The sequence below is a fragment of the Neopsephotus bourkii genome, unplaced genomic scaffold (assembly GCF_033783945.1).
Source record: "Neopsephotus bourkii isolate Nb327-2 ecotype Australia unplaced genomic scaffold, CSIRO-AGI_Nbou_v1 NB_53, whole genome shotgun sequence".
NCBI lineage: Eukaryota > Metazoa > Chordata > Aves > Psittaciformes > Psittacidae > Neopsephotus > Neopsephotus bourkii.
The window spans coordinates 2,750,330-2,776,357 of record NW_026900570.1 but is presented as its reverse complement, the minus strand read 5'-3'; the positions used below and the strand labels follow the sequence as shown (position 1 = coordinate 2,776,357).

General features: G+C 40.5%; 1 protein-coding gene across 7 annotated transcripts in view; it reads right to left on the bottom strand.

Moving 5' to 3' along the window:
* The window catches only part of DPP6 (dipeptidyl peptidase like 6), a 559,516-nt gene that overhangs the window by 154,291 nt on the left and 379,197 nt on the right, over positions 1–26,028 (bottom strand). For all 7 annotated transcript variants that reach the window (XR_009724854.1, XM_061349178.1, XM_061349196.1 and 4 more), the window contains exons 2-3: positions 24,714–24,828; positions 17,843–17,941 (exon numbers count right to left, since the gene is read on the bottom strand). Coding sequence is in view for 6 of the 7 variants with exons in the window: in XM_061349178.1 (XP_061205162.1) it covers positions 17,843–17,941; positions 24,714–24,828 (214 nt within the window). In the remaining variant the exon portion in view is untranslated. The remainder of the gene's footprint in view (positions 1–17,842; positions 17,942–24,713; positions 24,829–26,028) is intronic.

Here is a 26,028-nt window from a genome sequence, read left to right as displayed (position 1 = left end):
CTTGCCTTTAACAACATCGCTACAGCCTTAAATTCCAGGAGACAACTGAAATTCCATTTTTATCTTTCTGGCATCATGGGTCATTATCCTTTTACTGTTTCCAGCTTTTCCTTTTTTCTTTTTTTTTTTTTCCCCCACATGAGATTCTGAAAGGAGAACTGCTTTAGATAAGTGATTTACTGTAATTTAGCTAAATGCTGCGTAACACATTGCATTGGTATGTTAAGTAAGTGCAACATGATAGAATGTGCTTTATTATGCAAGAAGTGGTTTTAATTGCTCATCATATCAATGCAGTTGCACTTGGTGCATCAATATACCGCTTTTACACTAGTAACAGCAATAGCTCAGGAAAATTCCCATATCAGTGCGCAGGCTTTTAAATTAACATGTCAGATGCTCAAAGGAGGCCAAGTTCTGGGAAAACTTAAAGCTATAAAAATAAGTAATGCCAGTCTGTTTCTCTTCTTTGTTTAATCCTGTATCTTTCAAGATCCAAACTCAAAAAACCCCACCTTATTCAATCACATTGAGAGAAAACCTTGGCACCTGAAATCCAGGCAGAGCACAGCTTTGAAATTTCAGTCCCAAATCTGAAACCAGGTACAATTCTGCTTCTGCTTTTCACTTGTGAGACTGAACTCCACTTGAAAGACCCCTAATCTGGGAACTCCATAGGCTCAGATCACGGCTTAGTGTCATAGGCATGAAAAGCTGAGGGCCCTCTGAGAAACAGAGAACATGTTTCAATTTCAAACAGCTCCTCTTTCCTGCTTCTACCTGCTTTTATCACACATGAGGAAGGAGGGTGGGGGGGGAAAGAGGGACACTACAATTAGGAAAAAAGTGAATGAGAGATCCTCTGGAGTAAATCCGTTTTGACTCCAGGGCAAATCATCCCAATCACAAAATTGCTGCAAAACCCTAACAGCAACAGTAAAAATATACACCTTGTCGCCTGCTGCTCTCAGTTTATCTCCCTGTAATGAATGACAGAAACACGGGGACTTTCAGCACACTGAACCGACTTTGCTGCGTTTCAGAGCTGAAAAAACTTCCTCAAAAATTCTCTGCCATCCTTTTTCCCTGTTCAGTTGTGCTCATGCCATGTGCTCTTCAAATTCTAGAAGTTACAGCAGGAAAACTGCAGATAACCCCTAGGTTACCCAAGTCCAGACAGCTAGAGATACACTCATCCCTTGGATCCCCTGCCACAAACTTCCTACATTCAGCACAATTAAACACAAAACACAAAAGCAATTAAACCACAAAAAAACTAATTTCCCAGGAAATGATCCCTTGATGCCTTTATCCAAACCCCACATATTTTTCATGGTCTCACCATGTGTCAAAACAACGTGTGGACAGCAGGTAGCATATATCAGCTTATCCCAGCTCCGCAATGTGGCTGGAGTGGGTGATGCAGCCCCAAACATACAGCATCACAGATTTTACTGTGAGTACAAAAAAACCCTCCAGGGCTTTTGCCATAGCTTTTGCAAGCTCATGTGAGAACCTAAACTACCATTCCTGCTTGGTTGTCCCCACCTTGCCTGCTCCATGCAGGTACTCTTGCTCCAAGCACTCCCTGCTTGCCACAGCCCAGTGCAGCATGGCTCTGCCTCATTTAGTTTGGATTCAGGCAGGGGAGCGCATAACCCAAGGTGTTACACGCAAATGTAATAATCCATTTGACACTGAGAAGAAAAGGAATCCATGAATAAATTTTCATTAGAATGTGACCCCACAGCTTGCTTTCTTGATTCCTCTGTGCATTTCCTTGCATTTCCTCGCCACCAACCAAACTACACTTGTTAGCAGCCATGACACAGAGAATGAACATATAAAAGGGCTTATTTTCCTTTTCATTACTATTATTGTGGGTGGAGTAGTGAAATGTCAGTAGAGACTGAATGAGATGCTTGTATATTAACAAGAAAATTTGCTGTGTATACACAGCTCTGGATAAAATTTCAATTATCTTGGAGTGATTTATTGCATGAGCCCGTTTATGCTACCCTATCATTTCAGATAGGGTAGATCTAGCTGGTAAAATATGACTGTGTAGAAGATCAGCTGTAAAAGAAGTCTGGGAGAGCCATGGCCATCACCCTGACTTCAGGTTTGCGAAAACCAAGGCAGGTAAGACATGAAATCCAGCATTCTGCACATTTTGGTGACCAGTCCATGTTTACTCGGTTTGGACTGGACACAAGAGGGCACCATATTACACAGCCGATGGAAACACTTTCAACACTTGCAAGGAACCGTCAATAAATAATTTGACACAATGATGAGCAGTGGACCAGGCAAGGAATGGCACCTGAAGGAGAATAGAGGCTTCCCCCACCCAACCACAGGGAAACTGCTATTGGAAGAACAGTTCACAACTATACATACAATCCCACTGTTTTTAAACTAAGTGATAATGGAATGAAAAACTTAGTGTCAACTAAGTAAATAGCTTTCCCTTAACATCTGAAATCAGTTTGCTCACAGCGACTGGGCCAGCTCCTGCAGGGACCCCCATGCTAAACCCAAGAAATTGTTCCTGAATTTCTTACATCACTTATTCTTGTCCCTATTCCTCTCTCCACCAAGGAACCAACATCATTTACTACCTTGTTTGATGTTGGTCTTGAGTCAGTTGTGGTTTGCTGATAAAAGGTAAAACATGCTGATGCAGGTGCTGAAATGAAGGAGCCAATATGAACAACTGGTTTAAGCACAATGGATAAAAATTGGTTATGCCAAAAGAATGCCTGGTCCTTTCCTGAATCCTGGTCAACCTTTTGTCCAAAAGTATCTTCTTAATGGGTTCTCTATGGGTTAAAAACTTTCAGCAGGTGGCATTAAAATCAAAGAATGCCTTTATTCAATGAATATGACTTCTTCATAATTTTCTTTATTTTCTATCCTTACATAATTTCTTTGTTACTCAGGGCAACTCTTCTTTTTATTATGCATTTCCATGCTTCTGTCATGGTCTTTGTCCTCTTCTGAACCATGTCTATTCCCATTAGAATCTATCTGTTTTGGATAGAACAACCCAAACTCACTGTAGCGATCAAGGTGATAATGTCCCTCAAAGTGGATAAACCCATGCTATTTTTCAGTATTGTTCTCCTCTGAATATAGTCCAATATTGTTTCCCCTAGAAAATGTTGATTGCAACAGAAAATTGATTATATATTCTCAGTTTTCTGCCCTGGAGAAGGAAAGCAAATATAAAATATGCAATTCTAATAAACTCTTTCATGTTTTTCATACTCATACTATTCTGGCTTGATAATTTAGCCATATTAGACATTCTGTGCCCATTAGGGAAAAAATAAGGCATATTACAATCATTGGCATAACATTCTACTTATTAAAAATATCTTTGTTTGTGAGGCATTAAAAATAGAGAAGAAATAAAGAATAAACATTAAAGGTTAATTTGTTTTAAGGCCATATCTTATTCATGCTACCAAGACTGGTATCAGATAAATGCTTCAAGGTAAAAGGTGACAGTAAATTCTCACAAATGCTGCCCCTGAGATTAAACCTGGAATTAAACCCTGGAAGAATTAAAGTAGAGAACACATGGAACAAATATATATATATATATGTACACTGATATAAATGTACAAATGGTGGTATTTTTAAAATGGCTTCATAACATTTTTTTATGTCACAATTCACAGCACACACTCCTACTGGGAAGGTGAATAAGGAAGTAAAAGATACCTCTAAATTATTAATAAGGGTCCTGGCTTATGCACAGGTCTTCCAAGAAACATGTCTTGTAAAATGAGTCAGTTCATCAACCAAAGCAATAATAAACAGCAGTAAAAACAGCTTCACATGGCACAGAGTATGTGCATTAACCCCATTATGGGGCAGATGGGCCAGCTCTAGACCTCACTGGATCCACTCTCTGTTGATTCTGCCAGACGGCTGAGAAAGAGCCAGCTGCAGGAGCAGGTTTGGGGCATGGGCTCTTGTCTACTAGAAAATAGGAAAATTGACTGCTGAGCAGAGAACAAGTGTTTATTAGGGTGACAGTAAATTACACTATTGGAAAACTTTCTGGACACTCGATCCAAGCAGAATTGATGAATAGTAAATGTTTGTCCCAAGTTTTGTTGGTTCTTCTCAGCTTGCCTGAAGGTACCGCAGTATTCAGATACTACTATACTGCATGTATGGCAAGGCCAATGCTTTTAAGGTGCACCTGGACTGACTTATTCTGTATAAATGACCACATTGAACATAACTGCAATGAGCCCAGAGTCTCTTTGAATTGCTACATTTACCACCCCTGCAATGAACAGCTGATTTTTTACAAGGTCCAATGCATGCTAACATAACCATCATTTATCCAGTAGATCCAAAATTTTGCCCTTTATGGGGAAATCGTTTCTGAGCTGAAACATTTTTTGCCCTCTTCTTGCCTCAGGAATTGAAATTTCCACCTGCCTTTTTACTAGACTTTGTTTACGTTTTCTCCATCCATACCATTGTAATCTGCTTTCCTTGGAAAGTGAAAATGCTTTGAAGCCAATTATCCAGACTGAATGATAACAAATCTTAAGAAATAACAAGTCAGGTGTAAGAATCTGATATCTTTAAAATGCATTTTCTAATGAAATTAAACATTGGATTCTTTTCATTAACCTTTCAAATATGTTTACACTTTGCCTAGGCAGATATAATTTTAATACTGTTTTTGAGTACTAAAAATTTTAAGATTCATTTCATTTTCTTTCTGAATCAAAATAAACATTTTTGTAAGTCATTTGTCCCTAGAAGCTGGGACGTTAAGCCGAGTAGCAAAATGAAAATTTGGCATTATACCCAGCTGTCAGCATTGTGAAGGCAAACACCATGCCCAGTCGTACACAGACCTGGTGGTTACATGTTCAGATCTTTCTCTTCGTCAATCAAACGTTCTGGTGAGTTGTTTCTCACTCTCCTTTTCCTTGTGTTTTGTTTTCCTTCTTTCACCTCTTCATACTTGTGTTCTTACCTTGCTAAACATGAGACTAGGAGTGGATTTTAAGAGGTGTTACACTTTGATAATAAGGGATTATTTCTCCGCATTTCTGTCTCAGGATCACTTACAGGACCACTTTATTTTCTGTCAGGGATTATTTCTCATTACTGGCAACGGAAAGAGATGTCCACAAAGTAATCAGATTTAAAACACAGGAGTATGTGTATAGACCCAGCCCTGGTTTCACACAAAGCTGGGCAAGTCCTGCTGGGGACCTCTATCACATGATTTGATTTCATCATGATCAGTCAGTATGGTATAATATGGTACCAGATCATACAGATTTTAACTCTAACAGGGTGACTTTTGGGGTGAGGGCCAAACAAATTATATTACATGCATGCATATGTCTTGGAACTCAAGTAATTTGAACACAATCGAAAAGCCAACCCCAATACTTCTATGTAATCCTTGTATGTAGCTCCCATCCTCTCTAAAATTATGTATTAGAAATGGAAAACATTCAAGAAATGACAAGGATGGTTCTAGGTTCTGATCCAAGGCCTATCAAGCAAATAAGAGGAAGATTCCAAGTAAGCAAAAAGAAGTTCTTTATGTGACTGATCTTAGGCCAGCGAAACTAATTGACAAAGGACATGGAGGATGCAAGAGGGTCTGGAGGACATCTGGCAAATGACTTGGAGGAGAAAAACATTTTGGGTTATGAAACAGAATAGCTACAACAGGATTTAGTAATTCCCTGACAAAAAGTGTGTGATGTTTGCTGCCCTCTCACTCGTCCTTGTGCACACATATTGACTGTCATGGAAACAGAATTTTGGGCTGGGCAAAACTTTGGTGTCTTCTGTTCTTAACTGAATTTTCAATGACATAAGTTTTGTATATCTACATTTTAAAAAATAATTATATTTCCTTGACCACTGATAATTACCTCATTCTAAATTTCTTTTAATGAATTATATAAGTCTGCTACTATTTCATGTAAGAAAACAAAAAACAGTACTGCTTCTTATATGTTTAACAGCTTAATACAGTCAGAAGATCCACCCTCATGAGGGACTTCCTGTCTTAGATACGTAAATCTTTGCCTGAAAAATTTTCAGCTATAAATAGCTGAGATAAAGTTTAATTACCAGAAATACAGTATTTCCTGTCTCCATATGATGACATTTTCATATCTCAGCATATATATATTTAATGTTCATTAAAAGGAGCAAGTGAAAGAATACATACTGATCTAATTAATCCTTGGTAAGCACTCTATGTTCAACAAGTGTCCAACAGCAGTGGAGCAAGTTCAGGGAAAGCTACTGACTTAGAAGAATGTGCTCTGCACTAAGTAGAAGTCTCCAAGAAGGAAGCAAAGTTGTACAGGGCAGTGTGAAAAATGGAAAATTGCCTTGGTTTTAAAAAAAGAAAGAAGGAAAGTTGCCTTCTACAGAATAGAGGGCACCTAAAGGTGGACTGTATAGAAAGACATAAATCTATCTGGAAATCACTACTGAAGGTACCAGCAGTACATAGTAATCAGGATCAGCTGCTTAACAAGAGGCCCAAACACTCTGAAGAGTTCTCCCCTCTCCATCATCTCTTTACAATCCTCCCTTGAATGTGTTTCTTGCCCAGCACATCCTCCAGTTATGCACTTCATTTCTCCCTTTGTTTTTCCCTATATTCTCATCTCCTAGGTGATCCTTTCACAAAATGTTTCCACCCTTACACCAGCCCAATTGTCAGGCAAACCTTCAGAATATTCATGCAAACCCTCATTCATAATCTCCCTCACCTACAGTTCAAAACTGAGTTCCCCACCTATCTACCCACATTTTCTTAGCAGTGCTGGACCCAAATGAAATACATTTCTCACTCTTTCCCAAAGCAACCCTCCTCATGATGACACACTCCCAATCTCCTAGGCAAGGGAGAAGACCATCATGTTCTGCATTCAGCTTGCTCCATCATCTAGAAGTACAGCTTTCCTTATTTCTCTCCCTCCTCTTTCCTGTGTTGCCTTCTTTTGAAGAGGCAAAAGAAGCAAAACAAAACAAAACCCACCATAAATTTATTTTAATAGAAATTTAACCATCCAGCCTGCAATTATGACCATTTTTTAAGAAGTTTATTGAAGACACTTTTTGACACAGCAGTCCTCCTTCCCGTGGGGCTGGGGACAACTGGAAGCTCACCATTATCTGCTTGGCAGGTGTCAACTTAGAATCATATCTATCAGTGTCACACTGTACCTCTTGTTGTTCATTTGGATTTTTAACTAACACCCGCTGAGATAACACATAATCCCTTTCCCAGTTAAACCCCTGTGAAACCAGTGCCTTTCCTTTGGCTCTGAGAACATCAAGTTTTGACTTCAAACTACTCTGAACCACATGAAAAAAACCTGATCCTTTTTTAACTGGATTCAAACTGTTAAGCACGTAGGCAGAACTGCCCTGTGCGTTGCTCTTCTTCCAGAAGCAGAAACACTGCTGATGTGAGCCACATCTTCAAAAGTCCCCCACGGATGCAGCCACTCCCTGTAGCAGCAAGCCGTTTCCTTCCTATTTCCATTCCTACTGTTCTCCTGAGTTTTTTTAATCAAAAAGTTCCCCTCTGTGAACTGGGTGCAGCTGCAGTAGTCTGCCTGGCTGGCAGGGTAAAAGGACCCAGCACTGAATTTAGCAGCTTTGCTTTCACCACCAGCAACACAGAACACAGAAACGCTGTTGTGCACCAGGTGTGACATAAAAGCGTGAAGATGGGAAGGAGAGAAAAGAGGGCAGCTTCAATCTAATTCCCATGGATTTTTACGTCCAATATGCAAACAAATATTACGCACAAAGGAGCCCAAGTGGTCCTAGCTTTCACACACCTGTTCAAATTATTCCCCAAAGCTGCTCCTCACTAGCAGACATGGTCACGGCAGGAGGCACGGCCTCGCTTCTCTGTTAATTGAGAGAAAAGCACTAATTTTAGTGGAGCTGGGCTTGAAAGGGAAATGGGGAATCTGTTTCAGCTAATGGCTGCAAAAAGTATAGGAAATTAGCTTGCTGGTCCAACATGTGAGAGTGTGACCATCATGTTGCCTGCCAGGGAGATGCCTATTTTTTTCTGCTTTGTTTAAAATAAATCAGTGGGAAGAGAATTAGGTGGTTATGGGGAGCAGGTGTTAGTAGAATCCAGACAAGAGGAAAAGTGAATACAAGGACATCTCCTGCCTCTTCAAGTCATCTTCTATTTGCTAATTGTTCCCTTTGATACTACCCTTCCAACTGAATGTATTTTCCAGCTCTTCATCTTGGGCCATTAAGCCATTTCTCAAGCAACATGACTGTACTGACTTCCATGCTCGTTTTCACCCTTTGCACAACTCCAGCTCCTGCTTCTCCCTGTACAGCCCCAAGATCTTCCCTCCTTGCCTGGGCTCCTCCCCTGAGTGACTGTGCATCCTACCCTCCCTGTCCAGCCTCACTTTGTCAATGTCCTCCTTTTCACTCATTCCCCTTCATCTCACTTCTCCCAGGTGATCTTCATGCCAGTGGCCCTGTCCCGGGGCCACACTCTTTGCTCAACCTGGCAAGATGCAGAGACATATAGCAAATATAAAGCTAGCACAGGGAACATTTGAGGTGATTTTTTTACTGCCTGTGAGTATTTAGATGTTCAGTAGCTAAAGCCCAATTCTGGTACCTCAAGAGGACATTGACTCAGAGGCTCAACAACAGTCAGTGACACACAGGGGAATGCTTAGAATTTAGTAGGCTTTAGAAAAATCAGGTTAGCTATGCAGGCTACTAAATATAAGGATAAGCACATATGAAAATCTTGATCTCCTCAAGATATCAAACTACAGAAAAAAAAAACACAAACAACCCTCCCCCATTTGACCATTACAGCATTACTTCTACTTTTCTAGGGTGCATGATTTTTCACAAACAGGACTTTCTCCAGTACATTTCTCCCTCTATATTCAGAAGTCATTGTACATGCCAAAGGATGATTTTTCCCATGTAACATCAGTGCATGTGACCCAGCAGCACCCCAACACTGCAGAGAAGCTAGGCACGAATGCACTGGTGAACAGTATAGAGCTTCTCCTCAGCTTGCTCCTGCAGACTGTATTAATTTTTAAAAGAGCCAAATTGATTTCTCATTTCATTCTCTCAAGCAGTAATGAACAAAACAGCTACATGGCAGAAGTAGTCTCTTCCACAGCCTATTACAGTATCTTAAAAAGCCATTAATTCCTAGGTTTCCTGTCTTTAGTTAATAGGTTACTGTCACTACTGAACTTAGGCAATTGCCCAGCAGCTGAAAGGCAGGAGTAGGGCAACTTTTCTGCAGTGCTCTGAGAGCACAGATCCACAGAAAATTCCTGAATAAGATGATCCAGGATGGGGTCTAAAATAAAAATTTTGGCTCAAATGGAATAACATATGCCTTTCTTCTTTCTCATTGTAGCAGTTGTGACAGAGCATGATTTCTTACCTCTTCTGCTTTGGCAACATAGGACATCACTTTATGAAGGCATTTAAATTAAAGAGAGTAATCAAACATCTCTAAAGTGCATGGACACTTCCACTGACACCAACCTAAAAGCTCACTGTGTGATCACTTTACTAACATTGATACCCTCATGAATCACAACAGAGTTCCTGAACGCCATCCCCAGCAAAACCTCTGCAATGTGGAGTGTGTGAGCAGCACTGCCACACTTCTGTGAAGTGCTCGACCAGAAGAGCCTTCTTCAGTGCTTCCCCTGTATCTTCTTCTGTTCCACACAACATTTTCCTTCAGTGATGTGCCTGTACCTCAGGATAAGGTCATTGTTACAACTCCTTAGGGTTGTGGGGCTCTTTGCAATTGGGGCTGGAAGTTCACTGAAACCGTAAACACCAGAAACCAATTGTTTTGTGCTGAGCTTCAGGTAACTTGCTTTGTGTCTCACAAAATATTTCTAGAACCTTTGAAAGGCCGGGGCACTCACAAAAAATTGCTGCCATGATGTAGGATATGAAGTCTAGCACACCAGAAATGAGAATGGGACACATTTTCTTTGAACCATTAAGACCAGTAAGTGAATTCATTTAAACCTTTTTAACACATATATAAACCACATTAAAATTGGTTAACTAGTGTCACTGTTTAACTAGGTAAACAACAAAGCAAATATCCCAATAGAGTAACCCAATTTTCTTTATGCCTTCACCAGAGTTACACTAACAAAAGGTGTGAGCAGTTTTTAGCTTACATCTATTTAACATAAGACAGGTGCTGGGGCAAGTGTGTAGGCCTCATCTGGGAGCATCTGGGTTCAAGGGTACCAGCAAGGAGGTGGAGCTCCTTCCTAAACACAGACCCCAAACACGCAAGAGACTGCACCTACACTGTCCAAGGAAGACCTTACAACAGCCATCCAATACCTAAAGGGGGCTTGCAAGAAATCTGGAGAGGCGCTTCAACAAGGGCATGTAGAGATAAGACAAGGGGGAATGGCTTTAAATTGACAGAAGGTAGATCTAGATTAGACATTATGAAGCAATTCTTTACTATGAGAGTGGTGAGAAAGGTTGCCCAGAGAAGCTGTAGCTGCGCCATCCCTGGTAGTGTTCATGCCATGTTGGATGGGCAACCTGGTCTCATTTGAGCAACCTGGTCTGGTGGAAAGTGTCCCTGCCCATGGCAGAGGGGGGTGGAATCAGATGATCTCTAAGGTCCCTTCCAACTGTAACCATTCTATGATTCTATGAAGACAGCTTTGTTCTGCCACTGAAAAGCAGAAAGATGAGCCTTTCTTCCAAAGCTGGCAAATGAAGCTGCTAAGTCACTGTCCATCATATTTAAAAATCATGGCAGTCAGGTGAAGTTCCTGATGACTGGAAAAAGGGAAATATAACCCCCATTTTCAAGAAGGGGAAAACCGATGACCCAGGGAATTACAGATCAGTCAGTCTCACCTCTGTGCCTGGCAAAATCTTTCCTGGAAGGCATGCTAAGGCACATGAAAAACAACAAGGTGCTTGGTGACAGCCAGCATGGCTTCACTAAGGGGAAATCCTGCCTGACCAATTTGGTGGCCTTTTATGATGGGGCTACAGAACTGATGGACAGGGGTAGAGCAGTTGATATCATCTACCTGAATTTGTGCAAAGCGCTCAACACTGTCCCACATGAAATCCTTGTCTCTAAATTGAAGAGACATCAGTTTGATAGGTGGACCACTCAGTGGATAAAGAACTGCCTGGATGGCAGCACACAAAGAGTTGTGGTCAATGGCTCAATGTCCGGCTGGAGACCTGTAACGAGTGGTGTCCCTCAGGGATCGGTGTTGGGACCGGTCTTATTCAACATCTTTGTCAGTGACATGGATAGTGGGATTGAGTGCGCCCTCAGCAAGTTTGCTGATGACACCAAGCTGTGTGGTTCAGTTGATACGCTGGAGGGAAGGAATGCCATCCAGAGGGACCTTGACACGCTTGTGAGGTGGGCTGATGCCAGCCTTATAAAGTTCAACCATGCCAAGTGCAAGGTCCTACACCTGGGTCAGAGCTATCCCAGGCACAGCTACAGGTTGGGCAGAGAAGAGATTCAGAGCAGCCCTGCGGAGAAGGACTTGGGGGTGCTGGTCGATGAGAAAATGAACATGAACCGGCTTCAGTGTGCGCTTGCAGCCCAGAAAGCCAACCGTATCCTGGGCTGCATCAAAAGGAGCATGACCAGCAGGTCCAAGGAGGTGAACCTGCCCCTCTACTGTGCTCTCATGAGACCTCACCTGGAGTATTGTGTGCAGTTCTGGTGTCCTCAACATAAAAAGGACATGGAACTGTTGGAACAAGTCCAGAGGAGGCCACGAGGATGATCAGGGGACTGGAGCACCTCCTGTATGAAGACAGGCTGAGAAAGTTGAGGCTGTTCAGCCTGGAGAAGAGAAGGCTGCGTGGAGACATCATAGCAGCCTTCCAGTATCTGAAGGGGGCCTATAGGGATGCTGGGGAGGGACTCTTCATTAGGGACTGCAGCAACAGGACAAGGGGTAACGGGTTAAAACTTAAACAGGGGAAGTTTAGATTGTATATAAGGAGGAAGTTCTTTACTGTTAGGGTGGTGAGGCACTGGAATGGATTACCCAGGGAGGTTGTGAATGCTTCATCCCTCGCGGTGTTCAAGGCCAGGTTGGACAGAGCCTTGGGTGACATGGTTTAGTGTGAGGTGTCCTGCCCATGGGAGGGTGGTTGGAACTTGATGATCTTAAGGTCCTTTCCAACCCTAACTATTCTATGATTAGCAAAGTGCATGCTCTCAGCTACACTGAATAGGAGAAACTATCACCTAAATGATGATCTTAAGGTCCTTTCCAATGCTAACTATTCTATGATTCTATGATTCTAAGATTCCATGCTGACAGCCCAACCTTGCCAAGGGAAAGGTTCTGCTGCCTTACAATTTGGTGATCACTAAGAAGCAGTCAATCTTTTGGCATGTGGATGAGTAGCCCAGAGAAAACTGCACTCCAGCTAACCTGTGTTTTAGCTCTTTAGCAGGGCAATTTTAGTCTGAAGGGATGCCAAAGCAGTACCTTAGTGCAAATCTTTTTCACAATATAAAATATTAGCACTTACAAAGTTCTTAATATATATGCAAAGCAAACTATATATAATTCATTTATTCCACACGCATCTGTATCATTTGAAATGCATCAATGGTTTTATCAGTACAGTGCAATGGACTTACAGTGCACAGAATAGACTTGGGTACATTTGGGCTATCCAAGTATTGTTGATCTGAGCATTATTACTACAGGTAAACTGAAATAAATTCCTTCAGTTATTACCTGATTATTTTTTTCAGCATGGTAAATAAAACTTATTAGTTCTAGGTCATTAAATTTAATATTAGACTTTAAAAGAGCCTAGGGATTCTATGACATTATTCGTACAACATGCAACAAAACATACGTGCTTCAGTAATAAAGATAAAAGAATTACTCTATTATATTTAGATGTTAGTTACTAGTGCACTTTTCAGAACGAGTTTTGAGATAAAAGCCAAGCTGCCATTCTCAGATGTGAGGTAGGCACACGGTGGTTCTGGCTCTCACTGAGTGACAGGATTCCAAGTAACTGAGCCATTTCTAAACAGTCTTTTGCTAATTTACCCACTGTTCCTTTTCAAATAAGAATAAATACAATTTTGCCAGTGTTTCAGGTGAAGCAAGTGGGCAGAGACCTCAGAGAGAAGGGCATGATTTTCACGTTTTTTTAAGTCAACTTCCTGTGACCCTGAATGTGTCCTTTGGTGTCCTGCGCCTCAGTGCTCCTCACTGCTTGAATACATTGTGCTCTTCATTTCAACCTTTATTATTCTCATGTGGCTACAACCTCTCTGCAAGGACTGTCTCGCTGTGACTGGGCAGTGTCTAGCACAAAGATGCACTCCCGGTTGGAGCTTCCAGTCACTAACATACAGCCAAAAATCCTGGCAACAGCCACTGCTATATACACTCTGTCTTGCAAGATGCCAACAGCAAGGCTGGAAACACATCCTTCAGGAAGTAAGTAATGAAGGCATGTTGCATCCAATCAATTGCAATAACCACGAGCAGTATATTAAAGGCTGCTATTATGTTTTTCTAATAACAATGGCAGCCAAGTACTTTTGATGCGGGAAAAATGTATTTGCCATTAAGTACAAAGACAGAAGATGAGCATAAGTCTCTGAAAGTGATAATATGATTCACTCCCTACTGCTTTCTTTGACGTTGGCCTCAATGCTGCCTCCCTGTGAAAAAGGAGGAGTATCAAATTCACAGCTGATAGGAATCACTGCAGTTCCATAGAGCCACAAATACAGCATTCATAACCAGACCAGCTTTTCAGGCCACGTCCGTGACTGCGTGACTACAATGACTACAAATTACTGTCTTCAGGAGAAATCAGGTGACTGAGCTGCTCTTCAGCAGGAAATGCTGGCACCTTTCCTATCGCATTTTTTACCCACCATTACAGGAACACTGCAGCATCCCATAGAGCTTTTCAGAAACACAAGATAAAATCCTGTGTGGGATGAATTACAGGAAAAGCCTAGTAATTGTGAAGCCTAATTACAAAGTTACATGGAGCTTGAGAGCAGGACTGCTAAGCAGTTAGAGACTGAACTAATGAGTGGGCCATCTGTCATCCGCGAGAAGGCTAACGAAAGGCCAGCACAGGACAATCCTGACACTGTATGAAGGCAGAAATGCAAACAAAGAAATGTCCAAATAACACATTCAAGATACACAGTATGAAATAAGCTGCTAATTGGAGCTCGTATGCATGCTTAGCATATGGACAACATAATTACACCTGTACAGCAAAGGCAAGTTCACAATAGAGAATGGTAATAGAATGGCGCGGGGTGCAATGCATCAAGGGATGAGCAGAAGAGCACAGAAGAAGGTAGGGGATGGATGGGGCTGGAACAGAGACATGGCTCAGATTCTTTGCACTTGGATTACAGAACAGGGAAACACCGTTTGATCACTAGCACAATCTCGAACTTCCTGTGTTTTACTGCTTTCTACCTACTATACCTTATATACTATACTATTACACTACGTTGTCCTGAAAAGTGAAACATTCACAAGAAATCCAGTGTTTACTTACACTATGGAACAAATCTAAGTGATAACAGTTCCTGGCAGTGGAATTAGAAATAAACTCTTGAGAAGTCAGTTCTGGTCTATGAATGTGTTGCTCCCCTCCAAAATGTTCTTAACTGAGTCAATGACAACAAATGGACAGTAGAAGACGACAGCTAATTAAACAAAAAATTCTTTTGTCTCATTAAACCTCTAGAAAAAAGTTAAAATTGGAATTTGAAAATGGACATCACAAAAACTGCAAGAGGTTCAAAGTTCCATCTTTTGCACATCTCTCACTTTGTGCAAGTAAATTTAATTGCAATTCCAACAGAAAAGACACAAACATATCCATAAACCAGCCACAAGCTCAGACTGAAAACTTAAAGCTTGTAATCTTTGCACTGAAACTGTAGCTATGTCAGTTTTGAGACAGGTTCTCTCTTTTCTTTTTCTTCTCTCTTTTTTTTTTCTTTTCTCCCTAGCTTTTGTAAAATCAATGGAATGACAAAATCGTATGAAATTGATCAGAAATACGTCATTTTTTTTCACTTGCCCACTGAGAATCAAGAAAACACTTAAACACCAGGTCATCCTATCAATTTCAGTGAGATTTCGGCATATATTTAAGTGCCACCCAGAATAGTAAATTTAATTTTTTATTTTTATTTTTTTTTAATTGTAACACTTGCCCTAAGGCTCATTCAAGTCAAAGGAAAGACCTTGTTCCTTCAGAAGGTTTGAATCAGCCCCTTGCTAACTCGGAAGAACATGGGTATTATACTGAGTGAACCATTTTGGGAGCAAATGCCTCAGGTGATTCTAATACTCCTAAACATATAGCATGCTTCATCTTTGATGAGGCCACCAAACTCCAATTTTCTGCAATAATGAAGAGGAAGAGGAAGGAAACAAAGCTTTGAAGAGCCCGGATGACTGAATTTTGCAAATCTCTGAAGGACCATGATATTTTGCTATTTATTTAGCAGCAGCAGAAGGGGAAGAAGGATACAAAACAGCTACCTACAATTTAACAATTATGCAGATTCCCCACAAAACATCAACTCGCTTTGTGAGTTGACATGCAATTTTAAACATGCAATTTTTGAATATGTAATTTTTCTGCTAAGGCATTCTAGCACTCTTGTTATTCTGTTCCCAGCCCGAAAGTCAAAACACAGCAATGCACCAGCTACCAAGAAAGAGAAAAATGACTGCTACTGCTAAACCCAGGACACAAGTTTTATTAGTTTGGCTTTGGCATTCCAAAAACTGAGAATAAGAGACCAAAAGCAATGTGCACTTGGGAATCAGGCTACTGGTCTTTCGTCTTTCTTATCAGGATTATCAGGACCTTAATCAGGATTTCACCACTTAGACAGCTAGAGAAAGCTGTGAAAAGCAACTATAATGCAGAAAAGTAATTAATGCTATAAAATGGCTTTGAGTCCTTGGATGAATGACATTGCAGATTACTGTCTTGTCCTTAAATGTGAAGTCACCCTTAGGTAAATGTAAGAATATCTACTGACTTCATAAAATTTCTCTTGACATATTAAAATCATTATCAGTGGTATTAGTAGCACAGCAACAGAACAAGTCCTTCTAAAATATCTATGCATGTTTGCACAATACTGCTTTGTCTTTTACAGGAAAAATTAGTAATTTTAGATCATGCGAGACTTACATTAAATTGTGCTGGAGTCAGTAAGAGTACATGGGAGGATTGAGAGGGATATTAAAACATTCTAGATTGGAGTCTTAATAGAAGTTTATATGGCACCAGGATGTAATCATAATTGGAAAACCAAAGGAAATACTTTTTTTTTCAAAGACTGCATTTTTGTGTAAAATGTGCCTTACATCCATGTAAAACTATACTCATCAGAGGGAGATATTATACCTAGCTCTATGGCAACACTTCATTCTCTGTTTCTGCAAAAGTTTAATTCATTATCACTCCCTTGTACTCTAGCAAAGAAAGAAAATAGCACTAAAGGTCTTAATAAAACACTTCTTCCTTCATAAGGGACATTAGGGATATGAGTGCTAAAAAAAAAAGGGTGCTAGACAAATAATTCTGAATTGCAATGCAGGTAATATATTTCCATTATCCTCAGACCCAGATACTGGTTATGGGGATCACCATTCCTCCAGAGAATGCAGCCTGAAAAAGAACTCCCACCCATTGGCAGGTGTGTTTGTGAAGGTGCATGTCATCTGCATTGCTTTCCCCTGAAGCTGACTTGGTGGGAGAAGTCAGAGACAGCTGTACTGAGGGCAGCTGGGGAATGTGTTAATTCAGCACTACCCTTTAACACTCTCTCTTTTCATTACACGCATTAAAATTGTTCCCAATGGGCATAACAGACAAGGAAAGTCAAACACAAAGATTGATTTTAACCAGTTCCCCATGAAATTCAAAAGAAAAACTAATCACTTCAATGCTAATAGGAGTTGGACTGGAACTACATGAACAGCATACCACAAATCATTTTTTCTTGCCAAAGCTTGTTCTGACTGCAACAATTTCCAAGCAAGAGCTGGAATCTACATCCCTCAAAACAGCTCTACTCCAGCAAATACTACATGCATTAATTCAAGCATTATTTGGTTTTCCCCTGACTAGAAAATGCAAGGCAGTGGAGGATAAAAAGCACACATGGCTTGTGTACAAGCACCAGCCCAGCTGCTGCTACACCACTATTTGCCTGTTGCTTAGCAATGCTTCACCTCTCTGCCAGAAAAAAAAATGCTTTGATGAGGGAATATAAACCTGAAGTTTATGGTTTATGGTAAAATAATGACTGCTAGTACTCCAACCACTTCTTCCAATCACGTGCTACATCACCCACTGAATGCTGGAAGTTTTTGGGATGAAAGGTGTAGTTTTCAGTGCCTAGCTATGAGCCCACTAGGAGAGCCTTAAATAAAAAATCAAAATAACAGTGCAGAGGTGTTTGCATATTTATCAGGAGGAAAGCTGGAATAGGAATTTGAGGATTGAATTTTGGGGCATGGTTCTGGGCAACTCTAGCTGCTCTTGCTGAAGCATGGAGCTAGACAAGATAATCTCCTGAGGTCCCTTCCAATGCCAACCATTTTTTGAGTCTGTAATTTAGGAAGCAAAATAAAGAACATTAAGAATAAAGAAGGAAATTTGAAAAAGAGGTTCCCAGAGAGCAAGGAAGCAAAGCAAAGACACTGTGACATGTTCATTCCTCACTCACCAGTCACCCATTTAGCCTCCGGGTCATGAATTTTGAAATCATCACTGAAGAGATCTTCCACTGTTATCTTCTTCTTCTGAGACAAGCTATTATCTTCAACTGTAAAACATTCAAAACCAAACTGCCATTACTTCAAATTTGAAATGTATCTGAAAGTACAACCGTGAATAGAGATATGTCATATCTCATTTAAAAATGGTCCACATTAAGCTTTCTGTCACACATAAGCCACTTCCAATTGTCAGTTTTGTAAAAGGACCATCTAGTGGTTCACCAACAGAAGCGTCCTGGTTATTTATGCCTTGACTCAGCAACTATAAAACCACCAAGATATAGTCCAAATCAAATATTTTCAGGCATAACATGAGAAAAATAATTTAAAAGTCATAGAAACGCACCTACAAATGTCATAGTGCTATATAATGCTGACTATACTTAGGAATTAAAAGTACTTCACACTAAGACTATAGTGAAATCAAAACTAATTAAAAGTGACTAAACTTTTATAGCTTATATTTTTATTTCCTTAAAACCTGTCACTTTCCCCACAAAGAAATACTCCCTGTATGTCTTCCTCCACTGTCCTTCCTCCAGGCCTCTCCACATTTCTCATGATTTAGTCAGAGGTCGCCAACAAACTTGTGATGCAAAGCACAATCTGAAGAAAGCACAGAACTGATTTCTTTCTGCATATGTATTATTGTTACAAGGAAATCTGTCCCATCTATGATGTCACCTAAATATGTATGAATCTAGCTGAATGACACCAAGGCACAATTTTAACCACTTGAAGTGACACAGCTAACATCTTCTACCTTCTATCAACACCTCTCCACTATGCAAGTCTTCATAAACACAACACAGATGCTCCTGGGCCTGTAACTGAAGTGTTTATGTTGAATCAATGGATTCTTGAGTCTTAGAGATGAAGAGTACATGTACTACATCACAGAACTCTATAGTAGGTAATCAGTTAATATAAAAAATAGATTTTAATTTTCTCAAAGCTGCAATATTTAGAGAAAAATTAAACCCAAAAAATTTTCATTAACATATTCCTTCTTCTCTTTTTTCCACCAACAGTAATTTTTTTTTTTTTTTTGTTATGACAAGAAGTCACCTTTTATGAATAATTTCCATTCAACTTTCAAATTTTTGGTCAAAAAATATTTTCATGGAAAGCTTTCAGTCAGCGTTAAACACATTTGCTGTTTAAAGGAAATGTAAGGCCATATTCTGAGTATTTCACAGCAGGGATGTGTGCTTCAGCATCTCTCCTCATTACAGCATCCTCATGGCTGAAGTTTGTTAGTATCATGCAGCCTTAGCTATCTTTAAAATTGTTTAGTACAAAACTCCTTGCACTGAGCATGCCTGCAATTAGAAACTGTGGAATCAGACTCTCTGCAGCCATTTATTACACAAAAAAAAGTCTTCTTTACTCCACTAAATTGAAGCCCCTGAGCTACCTGAGATCACTGAAAATTACCTCTGTACAGTGTTCTGTTCCACTAAAAGGTGTTTCAATACAAATGATCATTTTTACTATATTAAATTATATTCTTCAATTTTATATCTTTTTCCAAGCCTCGATGAGGTTTAAATCACACTTCTCAACGTGGCTTCCAAACACCAAGACACATTAATACAAGTCCTCACCCAAATCCCACTGCATGACAGCATTATGCCAAGTTCTTCTGCATAATTTTATTTATTAAAATGGAAAATATAGTGCAGAGGAACTCCAGGAAACTGTTCCAGGTACCTCCCACCATGGTTCAAGGCTCCAGCACTGGATACCTGGGGAGATCAGGCAGTGCAGAGCATGAGGTTGGAGCCCACATACAGCCTCTGAGCTGGAGATTTGCAAAGGGGCAGGATGGGAAGCCCTTCTCATTTCCTCCTTTTGTGCAAGATGGAGACAGCCAGTGTGGGAGCTGCACCACCTCTATACCCTCAAAGCACTTCAAATGCTTTGCAAGAGAAAGCTGGAAGAGGTAGAGGCAGCAACTGAAGCATGCACACCCAGGAGACTCCCTAAGGCAGAGAGATCCCCTCTCTGTCTCCTTCAGTGGGCTGTAGTTGTTGCTATAGGTCCTATAATGAACCATGGAAAACATTAATCAGCCACAGATCTGGGGACAAAACAAATAACTAAATCAATCAAACAATGATATTTTAGTAAAGCATTCAGATTTACTGACCTCTCATCTAACTCATCGGTAAGTCAGAGCACTCATTATGAATGCCCACTCTATTCCCCCAGACCCAGTGGAGACATGTGGAGGAAGAAGTGCAATCTTAGGATCTCAGATAATCCAGCCTGAGCAGCAGCCTCTGAGCGTGCCTTAGAGGATCTCAGCCAGCTGGTGGACACAGGCTGTGTCCATACTCAACTACAGAGACCTTGGGAACCTCCTTGGATTTATGGAAGGAGAGGATCAAGCATGTGCCACAACCTTTTTGTGGTCGTTTCCTGCCCGCAGAAGACCCTGATGGCAGTTGCCACCCAAAGCCTGACAGTACGGCAGCATGAAAGCAGTGCCTGTGTCTCAAGGACTTGTGATTTGAGTGCCAAGTCAGAAACCCACCGTTCAACCAGCAAAGTTACATGCTGAGAAAACCAAGTGAAAATCATGTCTCTTTTACACTTGACTCAAAGGCATGATGAGAACCCTGTGTTGGTTAGACCTTGTAGGTTCATCTGTCTGCATCTCATCCATGAAGTCAGTGCACCCAAAAGGATATGGGCTGGACTGATAAAGCCTTGTTCCTCAGAATGCAAACAGAACAAAGATCCTCCAGAAATACAGAAAACACAATCAGAAAAGGGCTATGAGCTGACCTCCCTGCCTGTTTTGCCTTTGTAGTACCAATCCTTTTTTTCCAGCTTCCTCTCAACTCTAGCAATGCTCAAAGGCTGCTTGATGGGTCAGAAGGTTTCTGTTACCTTTGGGTTGCCATCTCTCTTTCCATCACCCTTGGGGCTCAACCATAGGTCAGCGTCAGATGCTTTCCTCAGATATGTCTCAGATTATTGTTCATTGTAAGCATGCAGACACAAACTTTCACCAGTTAGTGTTTCTTTTGAGAGTTTTTTTCTAGAATACCAAAGGATATACAAATCCTAGGAATGCTGAAATTTTATTAGGATTTTTATAAGACCTCAGTGTTAGCTAGCAAAAAAGCACTGCTACCATAATTACACTGTCTGCTGAATGCAAAGAGCACTCTTCCTAGTTTCTAAGCTAATCTTAAAGCAGAGTGAGTGACCTGCCTCTGAGAAACCCAGACCAGCAGGGATTTCAGCCTTTCTACAGCTGAATCAGAACTAAAACTTTCTTTAAAGGTTTGGGCTGATTTGCAAAAGAATCTTGAAGAGATATATAAATGCCCTTTTCCTCAATTATTAAATACCTTAATCATTATCTGCTCTCCTAAGTAAACCTTCCCCATTCCACACTTCAGCACTTGCTCTTGGTTTTGCAGGAGACTACCCAGGAGACTACCCCCAGTTTTGACAGTAATGGGAAATACCACCTCCATGATGCAAGTTATAGGTCCACTTTTCTTTGTCTAAACAGGGACTACAAGACTGCATGCTGTGCCCTATCCCATGTGTGTCCCAGATTACTCTCTGCAGACATTGGATGATGTTCAGCACTGGGTTTAGAGCACCTCTGCATTGCACGCCTTGATACTGCACTGCAAAAGAGGCTTTCAAGCCAACAGGAAAATACTTAGAGAAGCATGATTTCCCAGCCAGGAAGAGGGCCAAGATAGGCAGGAACAAGTAAGGAATGCAGAGGTAAAATGTAGAAGGTTGTTTGTACCATTATGACTGTGTCAGGCTGGACTCCATTATTATCATCAGAAGGAAGACTTAAAAATATTTGAAGCATTGTCAAGCATTGTGCCCTGCACATGACAGGCTGTATCACTCCACTTGAAACATTTCACAGGGTCTCAAATGTGAAAATGTGTTTTTTTTTCTTTTGTTTTGTTTTTCTGATGTCACTCTACACTTCGCAGCAGCTCCCCATCCACAAAACTGCTTTGCTTCCTTCCTTTGCTGTCCTCCTGTCCCTTCCTTGCCTCTTGGTCAAATATCCATCACTTATTTTTCAGTTTGGCTAACAAAGCATACATATTTCTTCTTCCAGTGAACTATTTTATGGCAGGGAAATGCAGACACTGCTCCTCCTTTTGGATAGGCTATTCCATATTCCCCAGTCCTACCTTGTTAGGATGTGCTGTCCCCAGTCCAGATTATCAGCTTAATACTTTTTACGTTTGTCAAACCAGCCTCTATGTCTCACTTAGCACTGGCCAGTAGGAAATGCCTGTGAATGAGCCTCCCGCCACCCTCTGCCATGGTCTGCCCTTGTAACAAGCTCCAAGGCCAGTGGCCCAAAGAACACTGAACTCAGCTGCTGCCAAACCACAGCAGTAACCTAAGATACCTATTTTATCCTTGGCAAGAGTCTCACAATGAAGCAGTCTGGATCTATAATAAAAACAGAAGCAGTACTGAGTTCAGAGGTTTTATATTTGCATGTGGAGGACAGTTCTGAAACACCAGCAGGGGAAAAGACAACCCAAATCCAGTTGACCAGCAAATAAGGTAATTAGAAATCTCAAAAAATATGAATGGAAATTTTACCATAGGAAATGACTGCATATTCCTAACTTTTAAGCACAGAGACTCTCTCAACGGTGCTATATGGAGTTGTTGCAAAGTGCGTAGTAATAACTGTGTTATTTATTTGTATACATATGTGTGCATACATATCCCAAACAGATAACATCCTTATGTATGCATATATAAACACACAAATACACTTGTGACTTTTATTTATTGAACGTATTTCACATTCCTACTTCATATTACGTTAAATACAAGGCCATTATAATATCCCATATTTACTCATGTTTTCCTAAATTAGAGAACATTAGCTACAGGTCTCAATGCTCGGCACACCTTTTCTGTTTAGGCACTCACCAGGACAACAGAACTGCACTGTCTGTAGTCACAATAGTCATTACTGGATTTTATGTGTGATTTTATTTATGGACAATTGGGAGTAGAGTTCGGAAGTCCTAAAGGAGGTCTATAGTTGAACCCAGAATTGAAACAAGAGGTGTTAAATCCTCACCAGATATCATTCTGACCATCATTATAAAGAGATTTCAACTGTATTTAGTACTATACAGGTATGCTTATGCTTCTTCTCATGTATCTATCTATACAGAATCCTGTTCATTGGTGGAGGCTGCACAGCCTCATCTATGAAGTCTGAGCCAATGACAGCTTCCTGAAGCTCACAGGTTTAGAAATCTAAGCTTTGATGTGAAGTTTTGAAAAGTCTGGGGCTACACTTCAATAAAACAGAAAGCAACATTTCCATAACTAATGGATAAGGGATGATATTTCTCACTGCAAGTAAGTGGTGCCTGATATGAGTACAGCCCATGGACCATACTCCAAAACATCTCAGAGACAGATTAAGTGCACTGTCCAAATGTGTTAAATCTGAACCCTAGCAAAAGCAATTTCAAAAATGACCCTTAATTAAGTTTAACCTTAATTAATTTCATTGTGTAATTACTCTGGCATGATCATGTGCTACTTACATTTACACTAAAAACTTCAGGATAGCATGAAATAAACTGAACATGGCATGACAACATATAATCAAAGAATAATGTAGCAATTGTTACACTCATTTTCAAATTAACTCAGTGCAGTCCTGTATTTCTTGATTTATCATTATCTCCAGTATTAGCAGTATGTGAGGTAAGTACTCTGTCAGGGAAGATGGCCCAGATCTGCTGAACTGCATGTCAGTTTATAAAGTATGAGCTAGAAATTTCTGCCATACAGCTTCCATCTCATTTTTCCGCTTCATCATTCTGTGCTCTTCCATTTCCTAAGGTTTCATTTCTCCCTTTTTTCCATCCCCCTCCTCAGCAGTGTGCTCTCTGTCTTGCTGTCCCCTAATCGCATGCACTCATCCAAGAAGTAGCCCCTTTTCTTCTCAAAGTCCCTCTGCAGGGATCCTTCTGCCTTCTGTGTTTCGTAGCTCCTCACCATTTCTGATACTGAATTTTCTGCCTTGTCTCTCCACTGTTTGTCTTTTTGTATTCTGATCACAATCTTCTTAGAGCCATGAAAGAGCATTATTTCTACTCTGTAAGTAGGCATGGAAATTTACAGGGCTGTATAAATACACAATAATCAATAATCATAATAATACCACATTAAAATTCAAGCCTACAACCTCAGCTGCTACTGTAAGAGAAGTAATTTACAGAGGTTATGTGCAAAGAACTTTGCTGAAACTTGGTAAAGGGGTAAATTTAAAGAATCCCTTATTGGGAAGTTACTAATTATTTACTGTGATTAAGGGCTATCCGCCACATAGTTACCTAGAATTGTTTTGTAAAGCTGAAACATGATCGTCTGATCTAAGAATCGCTCCAGCTGAACAGGATGGGATTTAGGTCCCTAAGTACAGGAGATGCCACCCAGCTGGCGGTTGTTGCTCCATGTGGGCACCAACTTCAGGAAGTCCTGTGTCCTAACTGATTGCCCTATGTAGATGTCTTTCATACCCTGCACATCTAAAATGACACTGCTCATCTACATTTAGGCAGCCAAGTTTCATACTCCTACCTTTAGCTCCTCAGCTTTCACCTTTGAATTGAAATGCAAAACTCAAAAACAATCTACCTCAGAAAAGCCTGGAACTCAGCATCACATCAAGATAAAGAACACAAAGGATGAGTCCTTTGATGTCGACTTTGCAGTCAGTTTGCAAACACTTTACAGAGGAAAACAGAATGGAAGTGAGTTAAAGGTTATAAATACCTGGTGTCAGGAGAATAACAGAGGTGACAATCAGGGAGCAGATAACGAGAATAACAAGTAAGGCAATTGCAATTCCTTTCCAGTTTCTTTGAGGAGGATTACTCCCCACCAGCTCCTAGAAACATCAAAGGAAAGTGAACATTTAGAAAAGGCACTTAGACAAGGAAACATACAGCAGAATCCAAACAGCAGCCCATGTCTGCAGAAATACACCATGCACCATGGGTGAAGCCCGTAAACCAAATACAATTCATGTCATTATAAGACATTCTGGAACTAACTGAATCCATCCCAAGTCATTTTATGCCATGAATAAATGCAACGCACCCATAGGATTCTTGGTAGTGAAACCCACACTCCCCATTGCCTCCTTGCTTATGGGCACCAGATGCCCACACCAGCGCTCATCCAAAGTCATTTATCAAAATCCCATTTCCTACCAACCCTCATCAGGTCTGGGAATACAGAGTTTTATAGTAACTTTCAAGAGACTGGTATAATAAGATGCCAGAGAAGAATACAGGAAGATAAATAATTCACAGGGTCATGTACGGACATAAAAATCAATAAGAATATCCCCATGGTGAACTTTTCTGCTTTCCCAGAAAACATCACATCTCCTCAGGCCACTTTACATGCGTTTCTAGGCTGGTAGATCTAAGCACATGAAGATAGGCATCACATCTAGCATATACATTAAATTTAATCACATCCTTAAAATTTTAGAATAAAAGCTCCATCACTATTCACTTATTAGCTTTGATTGCACTGTGGTTATACCATATGTTCTGTCTACGATGCATATAGCACTCTTGCTCTCAAGACTGAGGCTTTTTTGAAGTGCTTTGTTTGCATTCACAAGATCTTAAAAAAATTATTGCACTTTATCCTCTTCATGCTTTTTTGCTGGTTTCCCTTTAGCACTGCACATTAAGTGTGATTTCATGCACACATTGAAGCATCCCCAGGAACTGTATGAAATATCAGTGCACTCCACTTCCTTGGAAGGCTGAATTTGCTCAAAGGATCTGGCCTCACAGCCAGAATGACTCTGGATGCTCCTCCTCCTCACTGACCTCACCAATTTAGAATTTTTGCCTCATTTCCTTTACTATGAGGGATGGTAGGTCTAAATCAGACATGCTGACATTCTTCTCATGAAAATTAAGAGCTTTATAATAGACTAAGATCTGTAACTCAGAGAGTTTGTTTCACTTACTGTAACTTTCTTTTTTATACACAGTAATATGACTTTTCCATTACAAGTGCTACATATTTGCAACAGAAAGCCAGGTTTGAGGTATCAAACATCTCA